General features: G+C 42.5%; 1 protein-coding gene across 15 annotated transcripts in view; it reads left to right on the top strand.

The window, feature by feature from the left end:
- The window catches only part of ZNF462 (zinc finger protein 462), a 186,943-nt gene that overhangs the window by 156,071 nt on the left and 9,547 nt on the right, over nucleotides 1-21,325 (top strand). For all 15 annotated transcript variants that reach the window (XM_058168896.1, XM_058168898.1, XM_058168895.1 and 12 more), the window contains 3 exons: nucleotides 2,539-2,675; nucleotides 17,135-17,358; nucleotides 20,158-20,290. In XM_058168896.1, coding sequence (XP_058024879.1) covers nucleotides 2,539-2,675; nucleotides 17,135-17,358; nucleotides 20,158-20,290 — 494 coding nt within the window. The remainder of the gene's footprint in view (nucleotides 1-2,538; nucleotides 2,676-17,134; nucleotides 17,359-20,157; nucleotides 20,291-21,325) is intronic.

Consider the following 21,325-nt stretch of genomic DNA (forward strand, 5'->3'; position numbering starts at 1 on the left):
TTTTAGTTTTAGAATCTGAGACAAGATGGTAGAAACGAGTAAGAGAACCGTAATCCACATTGCTAGAAATACCTGCAAAAATTTGAACACTTAATCCAATGGACTACATATGCTTAGAGTTATAACTTCACTCTTTTCCATGTGAAAAGGCTACTTTCTCCTGAAATCCACTTTGTCATTGGGGAGGCTGATCCTATAAGGGCTGTTTGCCCCCAAAACATTCAAAATGTCTTTAAATGGCTGTGGTTTTTATTTAGGGTCCTTGGGATGGTTCTGACTATAATCCAGGAACACAATCCAGTGGGCAGCACAAGCTGCAAAGGGCTATGTGCTTATGGATAATCTCTTGTCAGCTGTAATATGCATAGGACAGAAAAAGAGTTAAAACCTTATTGGTGTATGAAGTATGCACACTTTTGCAAACAGCTGTGTAGGCTAGTCCTCCTATGGTCTCTACTCTAACATAGACCGCAACACAAAGATTGCAGTTGTGTCATGTAGAAATAGGCTAGGCCACCGGTGTGAAACTCACCATGTCATCTTGCCGTCACGTGTCATATCATGACATTTTTCCCTCCGCAGAGCTGGGATGGGCGTGGCCTGCGCATGACGCATCTGGACCGTGGACCATCAGTTTGACACCCCTGACCTAGGCACTGCCTGTGCCGCACTTGTTTATTTGCAGCTTCAGTAAAGTTATGTGTGCAGAGGCTGGGAGGGACTTTGCGAACACAGCTCTTCCAACAGCGCTTTACCTTCTCTCTTTAGTTAAAGTTGACATTTGCCCTGAAGGGAAAAGAATTTAGAAACCTGCCTAGGGGGATATAATAGTGAATTCTTATTGACTCTCTGTAGGGTTCTGCAGTCAGCAAAATCTTCCTTCTCTTAAGTTTTGAATTCCCTGAAGTTGGTTTTCATGCTTTTCAAAAGAAACTTCACAAATGGTTCCTGGAGTTTTTGGATAAAACTGTGAAAATGGAGTTAACGCTCTGCTAGGTGCATGTCCTTTGGAAGAAATGATATATTATATCAATTATATGAACCTGCAGTTACTTTGCATGAATAGATCCTAATCCAGATACAATCTGGGCAATCTCTACTTTGAAAACAAAATTTTCTGCATTTCAATATTTTTTGTGTATAAATACATGTTGATAACCATATGAAGTATGTACAGATATCTCAGTCAGGACAATATGGATTTCCCATTCTATTTGTATGGATGGATTGATATTATGGGTTAATGGACACATTTTCTATTTCGAGATGAATTTCTTTATTTCCTTAAAATGCCTTTCTGTGGCTCTACTGTACATGCCCATCCTGTTCCCTTTGGAATACATGCTGGTTATCTATACTTTTGCTTTAAATATTTTTTTTTTATTTACATTTATATCCCGCCCTTCTCCGAAGACTCAGGGCGGCTTACAGTGTGTAAGGCAATAGTCTCATTCTATTTGTATATTTTACAAAGTCAACTTATTGCCCCCACAACAATCTGGGTCCTCATTTTACCTACCTTATAAAGGGTGGAAGGCTGAGTCAACCTCGGGCTGGGCTTGAACCTGCAGTAATTGCAAGCTGTTGTGTTCTAATAACAGGCTTCTTACCAGCCTGAGCTACCACCAAATATATTTGAAATTGGCATCTATGTAACATTGATCTATTGAATATAGCTCGTCCTCAACTTACAACAGTTCATTTATTTATAACGGTACTGAAAAATGTGACTAATGACCATTTTTCACAGTTGTGACCTTTGCAGCATCCCAATGACCAGGTGATCAAAATTCAGGTGCTTGCCAACTTGTTCATATTTATGATTGTTGCAGTGTCCCAGGGTCATATGATCCCCTTTTGTGACCTTGTCAAAGCAAAGTCAATGGGGAAGGTTAAGATTCACTTAACATCCAGGTTACTAACTTATCAACTGCAGTGATTCACTTAACAACTGCGGCAAGAAAGGTTGTAAAATGAGGCAAAACTCACTTAACAAATGTCTCACTCAACAACATAAATTTTGAGCTCAATTGTGGTTGTAAGTCAAGGACTACCTGTATTCAAATATTCATTAATATAATTCCAGTGAGGTTTAATCTGTGTTAATATTGGTTGACATAACATTTAATCCTACCAAAAAAAAAGAGAGAGCAAAGAGGTTAAATAAAAATTATGACTGAGTTCATTCTTCACCTAAGCTATAGTTTGTTATCACTGTAGTTTGATGAATAAGCAAAAAACTAATTGTACTAAGCCTTAAACCATGGTTTTCAAAATAACGTCTGGGTTGTCACAAACCATTATTGTTTCACGTGAGTCAGGCCTAGCTTTTATCTGTATCAGTTCCTGGGAATATTAAAACCCACTGTTCCTTAAGTCGGAGAAATTTGTCTTGACAAATTTGTATAGCATGCCTGTTAAATGTTGATATCTGTAGTTTCTGTCACACACACAAAAAAAATATTACCCAAAGGTTAGGGTTAGAGTTAAGTTTCTCCCCACTTATCTGAGCCTGTGTATTACTTTCTGTGTTTGTAGATCTGCTTTTACTATGCATGTGGAAGCTGGGCATTCAGCAGTTCCAGAGGAAGGACCCAAAGATCTCCGTTGTCCTCTTTGTCTCTACCACACCAAATACAAACGGAACATGATCGACCATATTGTCCTTCATAGAGGTAAAGAACTTTACAAGAATGTTATCAGTGATCCTTCCAAGGTTTGCATGTGTGGCTCCTCATTACTCTCTGGAAAACATGGTGCCTAGGAGAATACAAGAATTGTGGCATCCGTGATCAGTTGTCAATTTTCAGCCTCCAGATAATATAAGGGTATCCAGATAATCTAAGGGTATCCAGCCATACTGGCTCAGGAATTCTGGGAGTTGAAGTCCACAAGTCATAAAAGGGCCATTGTTCCCCGCCCCTGTTCTAGATCCTCCTCTGACTATCGTTGCTGGAAATCATTCTGAGACAGGAATCACATGAAAACATAATTCTAAAAAACCCTAAGAAAGAGTTGGAAGGGACCTTGGAGGTCTTCTAATCCAACGCCCCCCACTCCCTGCTTAAGCAGGAGAATCTATACCGTTCCAGACAAGTTCCTGTCCAGTCTCTTCTCAAAAGCCTCCAGTGATGAAGCACCCACAAGCTGTTCCACTGGTTAATTGTCTTCACTGTTAGATAGTTTCTCCTTAATTCTGGATTACTTCTCTCCTTGATTAGTTTCTATCCATTGCGTCTTGTCCTGACTTTGGAAAATAAGTTGATCCCCTCCACTTTGTGGCAACCTCACAAATACTGAAATATTGCTATCCTGTCCCCCGTAGTCCTTCTTTTCTCTAAACTAGCCAAACCCAAATCCTGCAACCATTCTTCATATGGTTTAATCTCCAGCCCTTTAATCATCTTAGTTGCTCTTCTTTGCACTTTTTCCAAAGTCTCAACATCCTTTTTGTAATGTGGTGACCAAAACTGAATGCAGTATTCCAGGTGTGGCCTTGCTAAGGTTTTATAAAGCAGTTAAGCTTCCAAAAATCCTCATTGGAAGTCTAGAAATGAAAGAAGACCATGGCCTGCCTATTATGGCTACCAACCTTCAAAAGGCTGCTCATTCATGTGATATACAGAAATGTGAATACAATTCTTCTTTTCGCCTAGGCACCAAGGAGTGTGCTGATTTGCTGCCATCCGCAACTCAGAGCTTTCCTCATTTGTATTCACGATGAAGACTGTCATTACAAGCTCTGTAGATGTGTGCCTATCATAAAAATGCTCGCGGATCCTGTTTCCATATATCACCTTAGGCCTAGGACTTTGATGGCGAACCTATGGCACGCGTGTCAGAGGTGGCACGCAGAACCCTCTCTGTGGGCATGGGCGCCGTCGCCAGCTGCTCTTCTGGTTTCTGGCAACCATATGTGCACCAGCCATCTTTGCGGGCGCTGGAAAACGGCCTGAAGACGGCCAAAAATACCGTCCAAAAATGGCCTGAAATCGGTCTGGAAAATGGCCAAAAAACAGGCCATTTTCAGGGCCAAAAACGGCCCGAAAAAAAGCCTGAAACCTGCCCCCAAACTGGCCTGAAAATGAACCCCAAAACATCCAAAAAACAGGTATGCACGTGCCGGCTAGCTGGTCTTCAGGTTTCCGGTGCTCTAGCACGCGTAAAATCCAGGTGGCCGGTGTGCATGCTTGTGCTGGCGTACCGGCCAACTGGTCTTTGTGTTTCTGGCACTCTGGCGTGCGCACACACACACACACACTTTCCAGTTTGGGCACTCGGTGCCAAAAAGGTTCGCCATCACTGGCCTAGGATGTCTTTCTATGCCCAGCATCAGATCTTACCTAGTCTTTACAGTGTTGGAAGCATTTAGCCCACTGAAAAAGCAAAATAATATCTGATTCTCTTGGCTGCAGATTTATACGCTCTGAAAAGACAGCTGCTTAGAGTCCTCTTGGCTGGGAACCTTGCCCATAGTTATCAGCCTTGATGCTTTGAGATGGTCTGTTGGCTATTGAAACCACATATCCATGTGTTGGGGTGGAATTCTGCCTTACTGCACGCTGAGTAGCTTTCCTCAGCAGGGTAGTGGCACCGAAGCAATGAGTAGCATGTGCCATCTCTCCGGGAGAAGATATTTTTTCCTTTTTTGTGTTTCTGTCACAACTTACACGGTGGCTTGCCACTTCTTTGTAAGCTTCTGTTGTTTCTGAGAATTTTTGAACGGGGGAGGCAGGAAAGCCAGGGCTGCTTCGGTAGTCATTGTCTCTGAATGTACAGGAAAAGCAGACTAATGACTTTCACAGATGCCCTTTTGATAGCGTCCCAAAAAAGGGGATTTCTTTGGTGTTCAGATCCATGTAACAGAATCCTAAAACTGAAGCGAAGGAAACTGTTGCTGTCACAGTTGAGTTTTAGATCCATGGGAGCTACAGAGCCATGTAGCCCGATCCTGTTGGTCTCCCAAGCTTGCAAAAAGGCTTTTGAAGATGGAAGAGTGGGATTTGGAGGAAGGGCGAAAATAATAATAATAATAATAATAATAATAATAATATTTTAATTTGTATACCGCCCTTCTCCCGAAGGACTCAGGGCGGTGAACAGGCAGATAAAATATAAATACACACAATAATTTAAAACAACCCTTAAAAAACTAATTTAAATGCCCAAAATGTTAAAAAAACATACTCCCCTGTAAAATAACACAATTTTAAAAACCCATCCAATAAAAATAAAAATCAGGCTAGTCCAGCCATATGAAATAAATAAGTTTTAAGTTCGCGGTGAAAGGTCCTAAGGTCAGGTAATTGTTGAAGTCCGAGGGGAAGTTCGTTCCACAGGGTCGGAGCCCCCACAGAGAAGGCCCCCCCCCTGGGGGCCGCCAGTCGACACTGTTTGGCTGACGGCACCCTGAGGAGTCCCTCTCTGTGGGAGCGTACCGGACGATGGGAGATAGAAGCCGGCAGTAGGCGGTCCCGTAGATAGCCCGGTCCTAAGCCATGGAGCGCTTTAAAGGTGGTAACCAATACCTTGAAGCGCACCCGAAAACAACAGGTAGCCAGTGCAGTCTGCGAGGATAGGTGTTATGTGGGAGCTCAGACGCCCTCAATAACCCGCGCAGCCGCGTTCTGAACTAGCTGAAGTCTCCGGTGCTCTTCAAGGGAGCCCCATGTAGAGAGCATTGCAGTAGTCCAGGCGAGAGGTAACAAGGGCATGAGTGACTGTGCATAAGGCATCCCGTCCAGGAAGGGCGCAACTGGCGGATCAGGCGAACCTGATAAAATGCTCTCCTGGAGACGGTCGCCAAATGGTCTTCAAAGGACAACCGCCATCCAGGAGCACGCCCAAGTTGCGTACCTTCTCCATCGGGCCAATGATTCACCCCGACAGACAGCCGCATCTGCAGCTGACTGTACCGAGGTGCCGCATCCACAGCCACTCCGTCTTGGAGGGATTAAGTTTGAGCCTGTTCCTCCCCATCCAGACCCGTCGGCTTCCAGACACCGGGACAGCACTTGACAGCTTCACTGGGGTGGCCGGGGTGGAAAAGTACAGCTGGGTGTCATCAGCGTACAGTTGGTATCTCACCCCAAAGCCACTGATGATCTCACCCAGCGGCTTCATATAGATGTTGAACAGGAGGGTGAGAGAATCGACCCCTGCGGCACCCCACACATGAGGCACCTTGAGTCGATCTCTGCCCCCTGTCAACACCGTCTGCGTCCGATCAGAGAGGTAGGAGGAGAACCACCGATAAACGGTGCCTCCCACTCCCAACCCTCCAACGGCGCAGCAGGATACCATGGTCGATGGTATCAAAAGCCGCTGAGAGGTCTAATAGGACCAGGGCAGAGGAGTAACCCCTATCCCTGGCCCTCCAGAGATCATCCACCAGCGACCAAAGCTGTCTCCGTACTGTATCCGGGCCGGAAGCCGGACTGGAGCAGGTCTAGATAGACAGCTTCATCCAGGTACTGGGGTAGCTGACATGCCACCACACTCTCTACAACCTTGCCGTGGCGAAGATTGGAGACTGGCCGGTAGTTCCCTAAAACAGCTGGGTCCAGGGAAGGCTTCTTGAGGAGGGGTCTCACCACAGCCTCTTTCAAGGCCGCGGGAAAGACCCCCTCCCGCAAAGAAGCATTTGTAATCCCCTGGAGCCAGCCTCGTGTCACCTCCTGAGTAGCCAGTACTAACCAGGAGGGGCACGGATCCAGTAAACATGTGGTGGCGTTCAGCCTGCCCAGCAACCTGTCCATGTCCTCGGGAGTCACAGGATCAAAGTCATCCCAAACCACCTCAACAAGACGGGCCTCGGAACCCTCGCCTGGATCTACCCAATTTTGATCCAATCCGTCCCGAAGCTGAACGATTTTGTCGTATAGATAACCGTTAAACTCCTCGGCACGCCCTTGTAGGGGGTCCTCCCGCCCCTCCTGTTGAAGGAGCGAGCGGGTCACCCGAAACAGGGCGGCCGGGCGGTTATCTGCCGACGCAATGAGGGAGGAACGAGAACCGCAACCCCCATTGCCACTAGGTAGGTCCTACTATAGGACCTAACTAGTGCCCGGTCAGCCTCAGAGCGGCTGGATCTCCAGGCACTCTCTAGGCGTCTTCTCCGGCGCTTCATCTCCCTCAGCTCCTCGGAGAACCAAGGAGCTGGTTGAGACCGACGCCGGGTCAGAGGCCGCAAAGGCACGACACGGTCCAAAGCTCCAGCCGCGGCCCGTTCCCAGGCCGCAACTAGCTCTTCAGTCGAGTCGTGGGTCAGGTGTTCGGGAAACGGCCCAAGCTCCGTCAGGAACCTCTCCGGGTCCATCAGGCGCCTGGGACGGAACCAACGCATTAGTTCCGTCTCCCTGCGATGGTGGGTAGCGGTCAGAAAGTCTAGACGAAGGAGAAAATGATCTGACCATGACAAAGGTTCCACAACTAAATCATTTAAAACCAGATCATTAAGCCACTGGCCAGAGATAAAAATCAGGTCTAGGGTACCTCCCCCGACGTGGGTAGGGCCGTCAATTAACTGAATCAGGTCCATGGCCGTCATGGAAGCCATGAACTCCTGAGCTGCCGAGGCTGATGGCAAATTGAAATCCCCCATGACCAACAGTCTGGGGGTTTCAACTGCCAACCCGGCCAGCAACTCCAACAGCTCAGGCAGGGCTGTAGTCACGCAGCAAGGAGCCAGGTACGTGATCAACAAGCCCACCTGAGTTCTACGACCCCACTTCACGAAGAGGGATTCACACCCAGCTATCTGAGGCACAGTGGTCTCCCTCGGCTCCAGACTCTCCTTGATGATAACCGCCACCCCTCCACCCCTACCCTGGGCCCTCGGCTGATGGAATGCTCGGAAGCCTGGTGGGCACATCTCCACTAGGGGAACCCCCCCTTCGGTGCCCAACCAGGTCTCCGTAACGCCCATAACGTCCGCGGTCCCTTCCTGAATAAGATCTGAAATCAGGGGGGCTTTATTAACCGCGGACCTGGCATTACATAACATCAGCCGGAGGCCCAGGTCCCGATTATCCTGGCCACTCGGGTCACGGGAAATATGAATTAAACCCGTGTGGGTTTTGTGTTAACGCTCTCTGAAATGCAGGTCTTGTCACATTCTAGGTTTCATTTCTGCTGTTTCTACGAAGGATGGGTTGCTTAAATAATTCCCGAGTTACAAATATGGAATAAAAATCAATTTGGTGTAGAAGTGAAAGGCCCTCAGACTAGAAACAAAAGAGATTGAGTCTTGCTTTAGATACGATGTTAACCGAGCAACTTTCATACACTCCCAGCCTTCAGGGGAAGGCAACAGCAAACCACTTCCAAAATTATTGTCAAGAAAACATCACGGGCTCATCCAAGCATTGGCCAAGAGCAGTGGTGAAATCCAATTTTTTTTACTACCGGTTCTGTGGCCGTGGCAGGGGAAGGATACTGCAAAATCTCCATTCTCACCCCACTCTGGGGGCAGCCAGAGGTGGTATTTGCCATTTCTCCGAACTGTTCGAAATTTCCGCTACCGGTTCTCCAGAACCTGCTGGATTTCACCCTGGCCAAGAGTTACTTTTTACTCAAAGGGACAAAAGTGTGAAATAAGTCCTGTGGTTTTTTTTTCCTTTCATGGACGATGAATGTTTTAGCTTAAAAATATTCTTAATCTCCCTGAAGCAATAGAATAGAATAGAATAGAATAGAATAGAATAGAATAGAATAGAATAGAATAGAATAGAATAGAATAGAATAGAATAGAATAGAATAGAATAGAACTTTGCTTAAAGTAGCAGAGGGTATATTGATCTGCTGTAGGAAGATTATTTGCCTGCATCAGGGCTTCCTTTTAATCCTCTTCTTAAGGTCCTCCTTCCTGTTTTGGAGATGCAGTCAATTTCTCCCATTGTATATTTATAATAAACAAATTTTATTCATTCATTCGTTCGTTCATATATTTTTCCACTCCCAAGGCTCTAGGGAGTTAAGCAAGTCATAAAAATCTTAAAATTAGGTCCAGAATAAAATCAGTACAACATTGAAAAGGAGAAAATGTGCTAGGCTTTGGCCAATTATTTAGTCAATGTCATCAGAATTTAAAAATATATCTATTAAGTATATTTTAAACTACGTACAGTAAGTCTTGAGATGGAAATCACTAGCAGTTGTGTTCTATATGGTGTGGCTATATTAGCACTACAATATCAGGATCCTGGCAGATCTAGATGCAGATGCACTTGCAGTATTGTGAAGGATACCATACTGTTTCCCTCTGTATATGATAAAAAATTCCTGAAAAAAATGTTCTTTTATACTTGGTGTGAAAGCTAAGCAGGCTGCTGTTATTAGTAAACTAATGAAGTAATACTCCACATTAATGCATACAAAGTAATATCCAGCATTGTTTTATAGCATAGTGTTGATCAATACCTGTTACAGCACAGGAAAAACTGATGACATAATACTTAAATGTTGTAGAGTCCCTACAACTCAAAATCCACGAAAGCATTTTTGTAGCTATTTGCCAATTCTTTCCAAACTAGTAAAGTTGGAGATAGCTAACTCAGGTTCTGAAGTTTTTAAAAAATATTGTGCTGCTTTTTTTTTGTCTATTTCTTCGTCAGATTCATCCCCCAATATACATTACCTCCTCCGAAAATCTACTCCTATGAAGTTTTTCAGATGTCAGAATGTCCCCCTAGTCCATGGGCTGGATGACTAATAGAGCCTCCAGGTTCTAATTTGTCAATCATCTCTAATATTTGTTTTACACAAATGAATTTTTCTTGGGCTGTGTTCTGGGTTTAGCCCAATTTTGCCTGAGAGATCTCAACTGTGAAAACCTCTGTCAATACCAATATTTTTTTACTGCCAGCCAAACCATATTTGACTGAATGTTTGAAGCTTTCATTATAAACTTTTCCCAAATGGTAGCCCTCGTGATAATAATTTCATCAAAAATTCAAACAGGAAGCATGCTCAGAAGCATGCCCATTGTTTCAAGGAAATGGCAAATACCATTGGGATAGCATCACCAAAGAGTTATCTGTTATTTCACATGAACTTCATTAGTTCATGGCACTGGTGAGATTCAGATGGTTCTGTCTGGATCTCGCGAACCAGTAGCGGCAACTGCGGGAGGCTCCGCCCACCCACCCAGACGTAATGCACGACTACTGCGCATGCACAGAAGACTGTGTGCACGCGCAGAGGTGGCGTGTATGAGCAAAATGCACGTGCGCACGCTCACATTTGCGAACCGGTAGGGAAGGTAAGTGAATCCCACCTCTGGTATCTGACGTTTAGATTTTATCAACAAAATCGAAAATTTGCTGTATCTTATTCTCTGGGACTTCTCAGGGTGCCGTCCGCCAAACAATGCCGGCTGGCGGCCCCCAGGGGAAGGGCCTTCTCCGTGGGGGCTCCCACACTCTGGAACGAGCTTCCCCCGGGTTTACGCCAAATACCTGACCTTCGGACATTCCGTCGCGAACTGAAGACACATCTCTTTATCCGCGCGGGGCTGGCTTAAATTGGAATTTTAATGTTAAATTTATTAATTTTTAAACGGAGTTTTTAGTGTATGGTAAATTTTAATCTCCAGGCTAATTTAAATAAGTTTTTTAAATTGTATTTTAACCTGTATATTGTATTGTTGGTTTTATCTTGCCTGTACACCGCCCTGAGTTCTTCGGGAGAAGGGCGGTATAAAAATCAAATAAATAATAATAATAATAATAATAATAATAATAATAATAATAATAATAATAATAATAATAATAATAATAATAATGTGCCACAAAATACAGAGGACATTTAGGCTTAGTTACAAACTACATTGGTATTAGACAAGTGGTCTCAATTTGAGATCTATTGGTCAGGATCCACTTGAGTGCTTCAGAAGATCTTTTTTGCTTTTTCCTTTTTTATATTTTTCTTAGTTTGTACTAGGTTTTTTTTTTTTAATCTTAACAGGTAGTCTTCGACTTACAACAGTTCGTTCAGTGACTGTTCAAAGTTACAATGGCAATGAAAAATGTGACTTACGACCGTTTTTCACATTTGCGACTGTTGTGGCATCCCTATGGTCACGTGCTCAAAATTCAGATGCTTGGCATCTGACTCATATTTACGACGGTTGCAGGATCAGGTGATCACCTTCTGTGACCTTCTGACAAGCAAAGTCAGTGGGAAAGCCAGAATCACTTAACGACCATCTTAGTAATGTAACAGCTGCAGTGATTCGTTTAGCAAACATGGCAAGAAAGGTCGTAAAATTTACCTAACAAATATCCCACTTAACAACAGAAATTTTGGACTCAATTGTGGTCATACATTGATAACCGCCTGTATTTTTAAGCTTCAACAAAGTATATTATCAAAAGCAAGAAGACCTTGTGAGATTTAGGTGTTTTCACCCACAATCACATGCATTAGCTAATCTCCCAGGATTTCTAAACTCAAAAGTTTTGGAAGGAGGGAGAGAGGAAAAATGGCCGCAGCAACTTAGGACCATGTTATGTTTCCTTTCTTGGTTTCAGAATAGAGGACATCTATTCTATTCCAGTGGAAATCAGAAATAACAAATTCAGATATGTGCCAGAGGAACTTCATAGGTAGAGTTGGGATTAAAATGCATACATTCTGTTTCCTTTCAGATCCAATTAAGATACAATGTGGAATTTCCTATATAGCCAGAGTTAAGGAATATGTGGGGAAGCAACAAGAATCTCATAAGAAAAAGTTACAGACTGTTTCTCATTAAACTGGATGTTATCAATCTGCCTAAGCCAGTACCGAGCTGCTTCATTCAGTCATTCAACTGGAACTCCAACCTAAGCGGGGTTTCAACTAACCTCATACAGGCCTAGTGGAACGGGGATTCGGTGTACTTTACAAAGATTTGCGGAACGATTTTTAAAGTAGTTGTTGCATGGTTGCGGTTGGCAGTAAGGAATTACTTCTGGCTTGTGAAAGAGGTTGCTTTTCCTAACAACTAGCTCTCTTGAATCCTTTGGCACCCTTATTCTCAGGGCGGTGGAAATGCTAATATGCAGCCAAAGGTTAAAGCTTTCTCATTTAGTCCAGATAATGTAATTAGCTAGCACCTTCTAATAAATCAAATTTTCACGCAGGCTTTCAATAAATGCCCTGACATTTTTTCCAGTGCTTCATGCAGTTTACCAAATAATATATGCCTGAGGCCTTTAAAAAAATATTTTTTTAAAAAAAATCTTGTATCACTGCTTTACCTTGGTCAGCAAAAAAAAATGATAGTTATTTGAAAGTATGAGGACTGTTTTTCTCCCTCACCTGTTGTTGCTTCCTTCAGTTACTATGCAGGGTATCAGGGCTTCGATTTTTCAAAGATTAGAGGGAGATAATAATTTCAGCCTTATTCGAGGCAAACGTAACAACATATTTGGAATCTTATTAATACTGTTTTTCTTTTAAATTCAGAGAAACAACTCCTATGCAGGTATAAGCAGCAAATTAAGAAATTCAAATTCCACAGACCACAATTTGAAAAGAAAGGTGCATTTGACGATGAGTTAAGATCTCGGTGATTAAAGAACTGGCAATTAAGTTCAGATAGCCAGATCTGCTCTCATTGTGGCAAGGAGGAGCAAATATGCCATCCTTTCCTGTTCTGTGCACAGGAAATGCATTGTGTAATGCACTTATATCATGCCCTGACTCAGGCTGTTCTTAATGGGAAGAAAGGGAAAATGAGTGTTTGGGTCACCCATGACGTGAGATGTGATGACAAGGCAAACCAACTATTTGTCTTATCTGCTGCCCAGTAAATGTTTGATCTGGCCTTTGAATTACAGTTACTGTCAGACCTACCACCACTTAAACCTCTAAACCAAGGGTGTCAGACTCAAGGCCTGCGGGTACTTAGATCTGGCTTGCGAGGCCACTCTGGAAACAGCAAAGGACTAGTCCTCAGTGCCTCTGCCAGAAAAAACTGAGCTCGCGCGACCCTCCTGGGCTCCGTTTTCATCTGCGATGGCCTCCTCGAGCAAGCTGCCAACAAAAACAGACCCTGTTTTTGCTGGCAGAGGGCTAGCAAAACAAAACAAAAACAAAAGGGAAGGAGGGAGGGAGGGAGGAAGAAATTATAATGAGAGTGAGTGAGGGTCTGAGGGAATTCCTGCCTTAGCACATGGCCACCACAGGTACCCCCTGTGATTTCGAGCTGGCCACATTGGCCACATCTATCCCAGCCACACCCACTCTGGCCCCCCTAGGTCAAACACAACCCTGATGCAGCCTCAATGAAATCAAGTTTTAACTCCCCTGCTCTCTCCTTGGATTCATTTTCTGAGAAAGGTATAATTTTATTAGAAGTCAAGGGTAGTGCAGTGATGCACAGGCAGAACTGAGAATTGTGCGCCAAAATCCCTAAATTCAACTTTTTTCTCCCTCCCATCACTGACCACCCCATGACCAATCAGGTTTATGCAAAATATTTTCAGAACAGTCAGTTGGTATGCAGCTGCCTTCTTTTCTCAGTCGGTGACCTTGAGGCAGCTTCTCAGGGAGATGTAGCAGTTACTTTCATTTTCCCCCAAGCATTCCCCCTCCCAACCACTCTCCCCAGTGTTCATGGCAGACTATCACCGCATGGTAGCGAGGCGCAAGCAAGCTTAAGGTGGCAGCTGGCATTTACTTTGTTTAAGCTCTTCCTGTAGGCTACTTCTCATATAATTAATGACCTACATAAATGCCATGGCTTCATAGGAGATGGTATTTTGGGACATGACATTTTTTGATAAATTGCTACCGACTGAACATAAACTTCCACACTATTTGGGGCTGTGACATGACCCAGTAATAGCTTATTTATTTGACTTCTTTCAAAAGATGAACATAATTCTTCCTCTTTGCTCCTGGGCATGCATGGTAGCTTGCTTGCCTACAAGTCATCCTCGACTTACAATCATTCATTTAGTGACCATTTGAAGTTACGATAGTGTTGAAAGCAAGTTCTTATGATTGTTGCAACATTCCCACAGTCACGTGATTACCGTTTGTGGGCTTCCCAGACAGCTTCCAACAAGCAAAGCCAATGAGGAAGCAGGAAGGAAAGGTTGCAAGTCACGATCATGTTATGTCTTGCTTAACAATTGCACCACTTAATGATGAATTTTCCAATGCTAATTGTGGTCTTAAGTTTATTTATTTATTTATTTGTCACAAAATTATATATAAGCATAAGCATGAAATAACTATACGATATATAAGCATATATATAAAACCATAAGTATGTAATAATGATATGAAATTGTATATAATCAAAGGGAACATTAGGACGTTGGTGCTCTTATGCACGTCCTTTACAGACCTCTTAGGAATGGGGTGAGGTCAATAGTAGATAGTTTTTGGTTAAAGCTTTGGGGATTTTGGGAAGAGACTACAGAGTATGGTAGTGCATTCCAGGCATTAACAGCTCTGTTTCTGAAGTCATATTTTCTGCAATCAAGATTGGAGTGGTTCACATTAAGCTTAAATCTATTGTGTGCTCATGCATTGTTGTGATTGAAGCTGAAGTAGTCTTCAACAGGAAGGACGTTGTAACAGATGATTCTATGAGTTAAGCTCAGGTCATGTCGAAGGCGGCGTAGTTCTAAATTTTCTAAACCCAGGATTTCAAGTCTGGTGGCATAAGGTATTTTGTTATAATCAGAGGAGAACTCTTCTTGTAAATACTTCTGGACACGCTCAATTGTATTAATGTCCGAAATGAGGTTTGGGTTCCAGACAGGCGAGCTGTATTCAAGAATTGTTCTAGCAAATGTTTTATATGCTCTGGTTAGTAGTGTAGTGTTTCTGGAGAAGAAGCTATGCAAGATTAGGTTTACAACTCTTAGAGCCTTTTTTGCTATGTAGTTGCAGTGGGCTTTGGCACTTAGATCATTTGATATGAAAACTCCAAGGTCTTTAACGGGGTGGGGGATATCTATAAGGTAGTGTCCATCGAGCTTGTATTTATTGTTCAGATTCTTTTTTCCAATGTGTAAGACAGAGCATTTGTCTGTTGAGATTTGGAGTTGCCAAGTTTTTGACCATTCCAACACAAAGTTAAGTTAAAAACAAAATAAAATAAAATAAAAGTTAATTTAAATGAAGTTAAGGGCTATCTGTATTTATTTACTTGTTTGTTCATTGTATCCCAGTGATTTTCTTAGAGTTTGTTTGTTTGTATCCTGCCTTTATTATTTTTACAAATAACTCAAGATGGTGACACTTCTTCTCCTATATTTTCCACAATAACAATCCTGTGAGGTGGGGTGGGCTGAGAGAAAGTGACTGGCTGTCACCCAACTGCCTTTCATGACTAGAATTCACAGTCTCCCACTTTGTAGACCTGGTGTCTTAACTACTCTTGCCACCTCCATAATTTTAATTGTTTTTCTGGTAGTTTAGACTTTCGTTTCTCCAAAGAAGCAGCACAGTTCAAACTTATTAAAGCACACAAATTGTTTCCATTGTAGGAAATGCCTTTATTTAAACTTAGGAATTGCACACACACACACGTTATTACTATTTATATCAAAAACTTTAGAAACAGATGCACGTTCTTATAAATAGGTAACAAAAAATATTTGCTGTGTATTTTCGCTGTGATCCCCCCCCTCCCAGCACACACACATCCTTCCAGAAAGGAAGGAAGGAAAGAGAAGTTCTGTTGGGTGAGCAGAAATTCACTTGCATGAAGTTGGTAGGTTTCAAAGGGTCCTCCTGCTTGCTGGTTCTTTTGAAGCTCATTCTAAGGAGTTGCTCTTAATCCTGATAGCTACAATGGGGATTTTTGAGAAACACCTTAATAACAATAAGGCATTTCATCAGATCCGTGAAAGGCTGTCTTCAGTTGGCAAATATACACAGATGAAGAAGTAGAGGAGGGGAAAGCTGTTAAAAAATTGATCGAAGACCAATGGGATGCAAAAAACAAAATCTGGCAAATTTGATTAGAACACCATTTTATGCCCTCAAAAAAAAAAAAAACACCACAGCAACCACTCATTGCAACAATAATTGACAATATAAAGTCTTAACATTGCTAAACAAGCATCTGTTTTAGAGAAAAGCTGCTGCCCGTATTGTAATAAAGTCAAATTTTATTATTTCTGATTCAGCTACTATGCACTAGCATCCAATTTCAATTCCTTCTGCCGAGGAATAATAGCATTCAGGCTTGCAGTAACTTCCAATAGAAATAGAAATGTCCTCCGACAACAATTTTGAAGTTCAGTGTAGCCAGTTAATATGTATATCGTTCCACTTTGCTCTGCTGCGTCCCATTTCCCTCCCCCCCCCTTTTTTTTTTTTTTAAAAAAGCAAATGGAACATGCCAGAGGAGAATTTGGAAAATATTTGCCATTTTTCAGGACCCTCTTTGGGGAATTGCAAAAAGAATTTGCAATTCCTCAAAGAAGTGAACAAAAAAGAAGTGAACAGGCTTTGAATTACCTATTCCATCTATCATGAATGAATTGGTTTTATGATTCAGTAACTAACTGGATAAGCTGATGTATTGTGCACTCAAAAGTAACGAGTTGAGTGAAATTTACTCCCAAGGTCACAGCTTGGGCATATTTGCAAAACTAGAACCATGTTCCTAATTCGTATGGCTATGATGAGAATTGAGACAGAAAATGGGTAAAAGGTGGCGTTTTTATGACAAGCACAGATAGTCCTTGACTTACGACTGCAGTTGAGCCCAAAATTTCTGCTGCTAAGCAAGACAATTGTTATGTGAGTTTTGCCCCATTTTATGATTTTTCTCTATGCAGTTGTTAAGCGAATCACTGCAGTTGTTAAACTAGTAACGTGGTCATTAAGTGAACCTGGCTTCCCTATTGACTTTGCTTTGTCAGAAAGTTGCAAAAAGGTGATCCCATGACCCCGGGACATTGCAACAGTCATAAGTGTGAAACATGATTGTGAGTCACTTGTTTTTCCAGTGCTGTCGTAACTTTGAATGGTCCCTAAATGAATGGTTGTAAGTCGAGGACTAGTAAAATACTAGACAAATAAACTGAAGTGACCATCCCTGAGCATTTGGAGAAATAGCAGAAATAACTCTCCTTGTTAATGGTGCTTTCTCGTATCGTCTTTTTTTTCGCCCCAATAGAAGAGCGAGTGGTTCCCATAGAAGTTTGCCGTTCCAAGCTGTCCAAATATTTGCAGGGAGTCGTTTTCCGCTGTGACAAGTGCACCTTCACCTGTTCTAGCGATGAGAGTCTACAGCAACACATAGAGAAGCACAATGAGCTGAGACCTTACAAATGCCAACTCTGCTACTACGAGACCAAGCACACAGATGAACTCGATGCTCACCTTCGCGATGAGCATAAGGTGAGCGGTGGATTCTGCTCACTTGAGGCCCAGACCTTTCGGTGGGGGGGGGAGGAAAAGAGGGGGGGTCTCGTCTTACTTGAGGTGTCAGCTGGCCAGCCTCTTCTAAAGGAACTCATTTTTTTCCATAAGTATCTAATGAATTGAACACGTTTTTCCATAATTAAGGGAGTATTTGTCACAGGGTGCAGGCCCTGGGCTCTGGGCCTTTAAAATGGTATTAGAGGTAAATGTAAGGGATGCGGTGGCTCAGAGGCTAAGACGATTGAAAGGTTGTCTTAGCCACTGATTGTCAGTCAAAAGGTCAGCAGTTCAGCGGTTTGAATCTTTAGTGCCGTGTAACGGGGTGAGCGCCCGTTACTTGTCCCAGCTTCTGCCAACCTAGCAGTAAAAAATGCTAGTAGAAAAATAGGGGCCACCTTTGGTGGGAAGGTAACAGCATTCCGTGTGCCTTTGGCGTTTAGTCATGCCAGCCACAGGACTATGGAGACGTCTTCAGACAGCACTGGCTCTTCGGAGATGAGCACCGCCCCCTAGAGTCGGGAACAATTAGCACATATGTGCGAGGGGAACCTTTGGAGGTAAATGCATAGAGGAAAATCTATCAATCTTTATTAGGCAAAAGAAGTCTAACCTGCCGTTAAATGTTGCACTGCGGAGACGTCATTCCATGCCCTTCATCTTGGTTTTCTGAATTTATATACGCTAGTAGCATTCTAATTGATTCAACATCTTGTTGAACTCCTTTTCTTCTTGGCTTTTGGTGCCTGCCCCCCCACTCCCGAAAATTTTTCATTTCTATAAAAAAATTAATACCTTCCATTGGAAGTGGATCTTTATTCGGACAGTAAACTTGCTGTTAACATATGGCAGGTGTGCGGCAGAAAATAGATTAGGATAAATCAATCACTGTTTTCTGATTTATCAGTCATTTAACAGCAGCAACTCCTGGAAAAAACCAAAAACCTCCCCTTCTAAATCAAGCTGCTGTGATAAAATGAGCTTGGATGGAAAACCAGGAATGCATTTTTGCCTTAAACTTGACCGTGTGATTGTTTCTAGTATAAAGAAACAAATTCCAGTGCTGAACATGTTGAGTGTCAGCTTCATTCTTTATACATTTAACAGTACAAGCTACCGGCATCAACTGCTTTGAATCTGGTTCTGGGTGATGAGCTTCCAGGAACTCTAGCTAAAAAGACTCTTTCAAGCAGTAGAAATGGCAAAAGACGAACAGCCTATAAAATCTCAACCCCTATAATTCATCGGATGGCAAGGTAGAGCCTCTTCTTTTCAGAAGCTCTCTGCCTCTGAATGGTAGAAGTCGGGCTGTTGGGATAGGCTGTGACATCCCGCTGCAAGCAGCAGACAGTAGCAAAGGTCTCTGCATATATTTGTTTAATCGTATGCTCATTGAGATGCAAAGTGAAACACAATTTTCCAGATGGTGACACGATACATGACATTAGGAAGGTGTTCTATATTCACCACCCTTGCCCAAGCTGTCCTGCCAATGTTTTGTTAGCAGGTGTCTCATCCCAAAGAGTCACAACGTTTGGCTGGCAAAATGTATAAATTGAGTTGTGTTATGAAGCATGCAGTGAAAGGCCTCCTTGCAATTTAATTGTACAAAGGACCATATTTATTCCTATCAGCTGCCTTAATAATAATGTTGTAGGATTACATAAAATACATCCTGCTCAATTAAATAATATGTGGAATGAGGAGGCTGGTATACTGTGTATTAGCTCACGGTGCTCAAAACAGTTTATTTTTTGCCCCCGTTCCTGCCAGAATCACCTGGTGAATCAATTGAAGGCTGCCATCTTTAGTTCCCATGCCCTTTGGTTGTATCTCTAAAGTATTGTGCAGGGCCCCTTGATGGCTACACAGAGTAAAGTATCAGCAACATTATAAGAGGTGGAGGTATTGGTTGCACTGATGTGAGAAATAATGGGCATCTGGAAATCTAGTCATTATACCCAGCCTTTAATTAACCAATCAATCAATCAATCTAGGGAGGTCTAATTACGCTTTCAGTGTGTTCTCTTGCTCGACTGTGCGGGGACTTGGAAGATCAGAATGGATATGGCCCACTTCCTGCTCCACCCTCTAGAAAGTTATCCATGGTGTTTTGCTTGTGTTTATAGAATTTATAGAGCTGCTCAACTTGAACATTGCAACTCTGGATGGCGTACAATCGTGCCCCACTTCAAAACAAGATGAACGATTTTAATTGACTTCTAAGAGATTAATAGGCAATCAGAAACTTAAATTCATATCCTGCTCCAGAAGGGAACTCCAATTTTCCCAACCTGAAGAGAAAGTACTTTTTTTTATTGCCTTTCTAAAGGCCAACAGGGTCCACGCCAATGGTATCTCGGGAGCAGATGTTCCAGAGGGCGTTATTTCTCTTATCTCTGTCTTTTCTTTCATCAGCACTTTCATCTTACTTCAAATAAGGGTAAATGTAAGCCCTGCCATAAGAAACCATCTGTCCCTGTTACTTAACCCTTTTCAGATCTTCAACTCTGTGCTTGGTTCTTGTGGAGAAGATTCCCTCTTGTGGAATAGCGAGAAGAGTATTGGTCTATGGAGTTTCAAGCACGCATAGTGCTATCACAGTCTTTTTCAACCTGTTGTTTCCATACCAGGCTACTTACTATACAGTGTTTGGACTCTCAGTTTCTTATATCCAGTAGGAGTGTCCTGCTCCCAGGAAAAATAAACAGCTGCTTTAAAAGAGTAGCACTCATTGCAGTTTTTGCAAATACACTGTATTGTTTTCTTTCCCCAAAGGTGAGTCGCAATTTTGAGCTGGTTGGACGGGTTAACTTAGATCAGTTGGAGCAAATGAAAGGAAAAGAGGAGAGCTCCAGCAGTGATGAGGAAGAAAAGGATGAGGAGATGAGCCCCGAGACAGAAGAGAGAGGTCAGTGTTGTGGTTGTCTTGATTAATTCTCCTCCACCCAGCAGTTCCAGTGAGAAACATTTTGAAAGCTTCCAGTCATGCTAAAATGCGAACTGACTTGCCTTTCCTCCAAACAGCAGGAGCCCGTTCAAAGGACAGTTTGTTCGGGCAACCTTTAGAGTCTGTTCATCATTCCAAGAATATATCATTAATCATTATGGTTTTGGTTTGTTTGTTTGTTTTTGCAACAGTCCAGGTATAATACCTGTAGATCCTCAATTCCTTATAAATAGATCTTAGATTTGAGGAGCATAATTAAACATTATCCACTTTGAAACTCATGGATCTGATCCTCCACAGTATTAATTTTTCAACAAAAAGGAACTGCCGATGGGCATAAGAACTCACTGTCCCAAAGTCTTCTGTTTCTTAAAGAATTATTAAATCCATGTGCATGACTGAAAGAAAAATGTATTTGTGTAACACCATAAAGATTACGTTGATACCAAATGAACTTATTTGGGAGGCGGAGGGGAATAGGACAAAACAAGGTGCCATGACTAAGAAGGCCATTGTCTTGAGGACTTGCTGTTTGTCCATTATAGACACCTGAATTGTACCCATTTCCTGCACTGCTGATCTTTGATTATGAATTGGATCCTCCCAATGGCAGGCAGGCAGGCAGGCAATGAGTGAAAAACAACAATCTTAATTCACTGGGATTTCACATATGCTGATTCGTAAGGGAATCATAATTAACGGTAGCAATATCTCCCTTGTATTGTTATATTCTATTCTCAGCTAATCTGACTCACAGCTGTTGATCCACAAACACAAGTTTCAATTTTTATTTGTTTCTTTGTTTAATATGCTCCCCCCACCCCACCCTCTTTTCATATGCAGGATTCCAGGGAGCTATAAAAACATAGTAAAAAGCAAAAGAGATTAAAAACAGCAGAAATGACTATATAGTAACTGAGAACACTGATTTAGCACAACTATGGCTAAGAAATGGTTCACCCACTTTTATCTTCTGTTTTGATGACAAAACCAGGT

Source organism: Ahaetulla prasina, chromosome 2 (genome assembly GCF_028640845.1).
Source record: "Ahaetulla prasina isolate Xishuangbanna chromosome 2, ASM2864084v1, whole genome shotgun sequence".
NCBI lineage: Eukaryota > Metazoa > Chordata > Lepidosauria > Squamata > Colubridae > Ahaetulla > Ahaetulla prasina.